The sequence below is a fragment of the Gobio gobio genome (genome assembly GCF_949357685.1).
Source record: "Gobio gobio genome assembly, chromosome: 3".
NCBI classification, from domain to species: domain Eukaryota; kingdom Metazoa; phylum Chordata; class Actinopteri; order Cypriniformes; family Gobionidae; genus Gobio; species Gobio gobio.
In genome coordinates, this window is record NC_137099.1 from 58,134,279 (window position 1) to 58,140,814 (window position 6,536).

General features: G+C 40.6%; 1 protein-coding gene across 1 annotated transcript in view; it reads left to right on the plus strand.

The window, feature by feature from the left end:
• Nucleotides 1-3,246: 3,246 nt before the first annotated feature.
• Nucleotides 3,247-6,536, plus strand: part of LOC307123064 (B-cell receptor CD22-like) — a 21,725-nt gene continuing 18,435 nt past the window's right edge. The window contains exons 1-3 of the mRNA XM_079811452.1: nt 3,247-3,600; nt 3,918-3,980; nt 4,149-4,496. Of these exons, the coding sequence (XP_079667578.1) occupies nt 3,926-3,980; nt 4,149-4,496 (403 nt within the window). The 5' untranslated portion in view covers nt 3,247-3,600; nt 3,918-3,925. The remainder of the gene's footprint in view (nt 3,601-3,917; nt 3,981-4,148; nt 4,497-6,536) is intronic.

Consider the following 6,536-nt stretch of genomic DNA (forward strand, 5'->3'; position numbering starts at 1 on the left):
GCTGTGTGTATTTCACATTATAACTGATATTATAACTGATATATTTCATGTGTGTGTCCAGACTGCCATCTAGAGGATATCAGTCACACTTCACACAAAGAAGTGATGAATTAGATTAGTGAGACTGGACCAAATAGAAAAACACAGCGAACCAGAATAGTGAATTATTCATATTAATAGTTTTAAATTAATAAATTCTCATTTTGTTATTGTACATAGCAGTAAAAAAATAACCAATCAAACAGGATTAAGACACTGCAGGGTCTGAACACCAATCAGATTAACGCCTGTCGCCGTTGCTCCGCCCACAGCGCGGGAAAATCCTCAAGACTTTCCAGAACAATTTGAGGCAAACAACAGAAAGAAACTGACAGAGACAAAACACTGGTTTGAGAAACAGAATTGAGGAAATCTTCCTTGTGTTCGGTCTTCATCACACTCCAGCACAGTTTGTGTTTTACCTGGACTTATCTGTAATATTATTTCCATTGTTTGTGAGTATTAAAGGTAGGGTAGGTAAGAATGATCTAAAACACTTTTGTCCAAATTTGTTTAAACTTTCTTTATATGTCAATACATAATTAAAATGTAAGTACTCTGAAGAAGAGAGTATAAAAATCGAGTGACTCTAGACTTTTTAATCTGCAATAAACACCGCTCATTATTTTCGTTCGGGCCGAATTAAGTGATTGGCTTGGGCGACTGTCACTCTCTCTCGCTACCATGGCTACCACCGCTTTTGCTCAGGATTTGCCCACATGCGCCCCAGTGTTGCCAAGTCGGGCTACTTCAAACACTGTTGCCGCGGGCTGTTTTTCATGTCCGCGGGTTGAAGCGACCCCAATTATGTGATATTTTGCCCCGGGATTTGCGAATTTTAGCAGGCAGCCCTACCAAAAAGACACATATTTTACCCCCCAAACGCGATTTTTACCGGAGAAACACGATTGGGCTTGTTTTGGGCTAGTTTTGAGTAGCAATTGGGCAGATTTTGTTGTGAAAACCTGGCAACTCTGGCGCACCCGTTTGATTTGAGGAGTTCAAGAGGCTGTATTTCTGCTGGACAGGTAATCTTTCATTTTGATTATACAATTTTTTGGTTTATGTTTTCATGAAGCATGTCTCACTAGCACACGTAGCTGCCTTATATAGCTAATATAACATTACTTAGCATAAAGTTACAATGTTATACACCTAGCGAACCATTAGTAGAGATGATAAATACTCAATATGCTTAGCTCAAGTTGATCGCTGTCGTGTTGAATTGCGCAAAATGTAACTTTAGATAACAAAATGCATTTGTAAAAGCTAGTACACCGCATCCAGGAACTTTTTTTAGAACTAAGTTAGCTACTACCCTCTGTCTAAACTCTTTTACCATGTTCACCGGGAACTTTACCTGCACGTTTATTTCGGCCCTTGGTTTGTTTTTATATACTCAACCAATGTTTATGTTGATGTTTTTATCTTGTATCTGTGTGTGTCGTAGACACTGTGTTGTGTGTGTATTTTAAACTTTACCAGTATCGTTATTCTAGCTTGATAGTGAGTACTAAAATACATCTTATTTGTTTATATTCATAATGATAAAGTTAGATTTTTTATTACATGTGATTCTGACATGATGTCACTACATGCACTTCTTCTCCGCTCGTCTCAGGTAAATAATGCGTCTTCCAGCTGATCGCGGTCGGCGTAGCGCGTTCATGTGTTTTGGGGGCGTGGCTTTGGAAAGAGCCCAGAAGGGAGAAGGTGGAGTGAATGGAAATAATGAGCTGTCTTTAAAACAGTCGTGAGAGGTCTACAGACACTCAATTTTTATACTTTCTTTTTCAGAGTACTTACATTTTAATTATATATTGATATATAAAGAAAGTTTAAACAAATTTGGAAAAAAAGTTTTTTACCCAAATCTTACCTACCCTACCTTTAAGTTCCAGTGTCTGATCATCTTAGTTGTGTTTTATGCAAATCAGGAAAAAACTGAGCATCAAGTCACTAAGATTCATTTTCACCTCCAGTATTTTTAACTTTCAGAACAAAATGACCACATTTACAACTAACATTTTGCCATCATTTACTCGCCTCCAAAGCGTTACAGTGATGTTTCTGAAGTGTGTCATGATCCTATTTTATATGAATATGTAACCATTAAATGTGTTTTTGCTTATTGTGTAATATTTGCTCTTAAACCTCATTGTTCCTGATATCATCCAATGAACATAAAATAAACAGATAAAATAAACAGATTGTACCGTCACTCATTTGGTTTTGAGTCCAAATGAAATGTTTTTGTTTTTTCTTTGGCCTCAAAAGTGGACTTAGATGTTCTTGGTTCAAGTTCTGTTATGTTGAAGCCGCTAAAACAAGTCAGTGTGTTTGATTTGTGTTCACACTGTGTCTTTTGTGCATTTGTTGGTCAAAGGATAATCTGAGATGTAGGATTGGCGACACATTGACTGATAGATGAAGCAAAATAACCAGCTATTGTCCAAAAAGTGCCAGCGTTCGGCAAGTGTTCATTTCCCATCCCGACCGTAAAGCTCGATTAATTGTATATAGAGTATGTGCATTTTTTTATACATTATCTTTATAATTCACATTACTTCCTGTTCACCCATCAGCTTCTCCTAACACTAGTGAACAATACAGGAGAAAAATACAACTTTGGTCACTTTTATTACTTATAAAATCAACATATCTAAGAATCAGACATAAAAGCAGCTGCTGTAATGGCTGTAAAGTGTACTTCATGTTTTTGACCACTAGATGACAGTAAAGTCAATGGAAGAGCAGAAAAGATTTGAGTAATGGATGTAATTCCTCCATTTTGAGAGGCTGCTCACTGCAGAGCCACGGGTGGAGCGAGACGTCCAGCTCCTCCCCTCTGGATGTGATGTGGGTGTAAAGGGTGGAGCTAGACGGTCCAACCACACCCTAACCGACCCATAACTCCATCCCTCCACCCATAGATCCACAGAGGAGCAGCTGGAGGTCATTTGGCTCTGCTGTGAGCACCACTGGCCATTTTTGGGAGTTATTAAATAGATCTGTTAGTAATGTAGTGTTTTTAAGACCATTAAAACTGTTCTTCCTGTATCTGTCGTCGGTCTGGTATCTGAGAGCTTGAGTGTTCTGTCAGAAACTGGCACTGACCCACTTACACACAATGTAGTTGCTGATGGTTATGACTGTGTGTGTGTCGTCCACCGCTTCATGTGTTGAGCACAGAGTTTGTGTGAGAAAGAGGAAGTGACACTAAGAGCTGTAGAGATGCTGCTCAGACGCTCCTGAGCCGTGATGAGCATCTTTACACTGTTCTTTCTCAAAGCAAACATCTTTCACATATTCTCTCACACAGATTTAACAACAGTGATCTCCACAGAGATTAAGCTTGACGTGTGTTTGACATCTGCAGATATTAACTTTCTTCTCCAGTTGATCTTGTGTACTTGAGATGGCGGTCGCTCATAACAGGAAGAGCAAGGCCGACATTTTTAGCTGCTCTTTATAAAGTGTGAAAACAAGGCGTTTGACGCTTAAACTGCGGATGTTTTTCTCTTTTGGGCGTTGACACTGACACATCGACACTGCAGAGCGGTAAGACCATTTTAAACATTATTTATAATAATTCAGTTCAGCTACGAGTGATATTTGTAAAACTGTTGTTGGTGAATGCTGGTTTGATGAAGTGATTCGGACTCCAGAAGCTCAATCTCTGCTGTAGATGTAAATATTGTGTGAAGCTCTTTAGACACACGAGGCCTGACATGAGAAACTTCATCAGTTCACGTCAAGCCTTCAATGAGCCGTGGATTATTCTCAGATCATCGTGTGCTTCATCTGTCAAACAGAGTTTGTGATGTTGTGTGTCGATGATGCTCATAATGTCGTAATTGTCCGTTTTCTGATTGCAGAAGTCACTATGGTGTCGTCTCTCATAAAGTCTCTTCCTCTGATCGTAGTGATCATGACTGCGGGTGAGATACAGATATTTGAACTAAAGATGATTGAGCTCTTCACACTTATAAACGGACATGAGTGTTTTGCTGTCAGATAACAGAGAAATGCTCAAAAGTGAACAGATATTTTTGTATATTGCTCTAAAACACATGAAAGCCTCTTCATTCCTCATGTCTGTGTTTCAGTGGTTGATGGTCAGCGGGGTTGGGGAGTGAATTACAGCTCTTCATATGTTTGTGCATTAAAGGGATCATCAGTGACAATATCCTGCACTGCAACATATCCTCAGAGTTATGAGCTCAAAAAAATTTTCTGGACCAAACCTGTTGTAGGTGTTGTAGATCCACCTAATCTGTGTTCAGATCCAGAGAAGAGAGGAAGAGTTCAGTGTGTCAGTAAAGATAAACACACTTCCAGTCTCACTTTGACGGCTGTAACAGAAGCTGATAAACACGTCTACTACTGCAGATTTACTACACACAGTGAGGATGGAAGATGGACGGGGATTCCTGGAGCTCAGCTTGACGTCACAGGTAAAACTAGTCAACTCTCAGAAATAGACACAGAAACACACAAACACACACATCAAGCACTTTCTTATGTCACTGAATCTGCAGAATGACCTTCTTTATTTGTTGTAACACAAAAGGAGATATTTGCGTATGATGCAGGAGAAGCTTTGATGCCTCACGGTTCAGACTAATGGGTCTGGGCAACAAACTCAAGCTCCTCTTCTCTGATATCAAAATCCTCCCACATTTCTCTTTAAAAATGCTTGTTTTAGACTCTAATTCATGACCGGTGTTTTGTTTCTCTCTATCCTCTGAGCTTCTGTGTTGGTCATGTCATGTGTCGGGTCAAAGGTCACTCTTTCGCCATAGAAGGATGCATATGCAGGCAGAATATAGTTATTTTAGTTAATACATTTTTAAATATGGATATTTTTCTCACGCAAGGCTTTGCTTCAGAAGGCCTTTAGTAACCCCTGGAGCCAGATGGAGTGCTTTTATAATGGATGTTGTTGTTGTTGTTGTTGTGGATGCACAGTAAATTCCCCGGTGTTGAATTAACACTGCTCATATGGGAATCACCCGCAGGTGTTAAAGTAACACTGAAGCAGTGTTAGAGTTAATAAGATACTTAAGTGGTTCATTGAGTGATGATTGTTTGATTATTGAAGACACCTGATGATAATGAGCAGAATCACTGAAGGAAAGAGAAACACAAGAACTACAACTGACTTCAGCCACAGCTTTAGGCCCTTTCCACACGAACACGGGTATTTTCAAAACCGCAGCTTTTTCTACACGGTTTGGCTGTTCGTCCACACGCAAACGCAGTCTCCGGTTACAGAAACCACTCCGGTTTTGAAAACTCCAGCTAGGGTGATTTTTAGAAACTCCAGTTGCAGTGTTGTCGTGTAGATGATGAAACCGGAGATCGGCTTGTGAAGTTGAAGTGTGCGCCGTTCTCTCCTTAGTCGAGTCTATGCAATGGCGGATGTAGCTTTTAATAACGGCTAACAGCGCTTATCACATGTATACAGATCCATGCGCAGTCATCTCATTGTATTGCAGAACAGAGGCGCCAGAATGCAAGAATACAAAAGAGTAAGGCAAGTGTGTGAAGCTTCAGTCCACTTGGGACCTGCCCCTGTGTGTGTACAGTTACCTGTCACTGAGTCCAGTAAAGGAACTTGTAGAAGGGTTTCTCTGAGCCCATGGCATCCCTCAGTGCATCAGTGCTGTGGATGGGACCCATGTGGAAATCAGGCAGCCAATCATAGCGTGGTTTTGCGTTTTCATGTGGACAGAGATTTTTATTTTAAACCATGCTTTTGTGGACGCGATGGAGGAGGAAAAACTCTGGTTATAAAAATACCTGTGTACGTGTGGACCAGGCCTTCGATGAAATCAACTGAAAAGACATTTAGTCCCCGTCCACACGAAGCCAGAGCTTTCCCTATCTGATCTTTTTTCCCCTCGTCACAAGAAATATCTGCATACACACGAGAGCAATGAAACCGACTCAAAACGATGTAGTACACATGCCAGGCCAGTGTGTGGCGCTGTAATTCTGCCACAGAGATGCACTAAAAACAGAGAAGAAGAGTTGTGGCTAGAAGGGGTACAGCAATGGTAGGAAGTGAGACAAAATCTCACAATAAAATAACAATAAATAAATGTGCTACTTACCAGATGTGTTTTATTAACGCCTACACCCTAAACAAGGGGTGTCCAACCCTGGTCCTGGAGAGCTACCACCCTGCAGATTTTAGCTCCAATCTCAATCAAACACACCTGAACATGCTAAATAATTACAGACAGGTGTGCTGGAGCAGGGTTGGAACTGAAATCTGCAGGACGGTAGCTCTCCAGGAGCAGGTCGGACACCCCTGCCCTAAACATACCCTTACAATAATGCAAATACAGTCATTAAATGACGCAGTATTGATGTGCGCATGCCCAGTGCTGTAGCTGTAGCCCTTCTAGTCTTTCCTGTGCGGGACGTGGTGTGATGACATCACCATTTCACAAAATATACAGATTTTGATTTTTAAATGCAATGAGAAA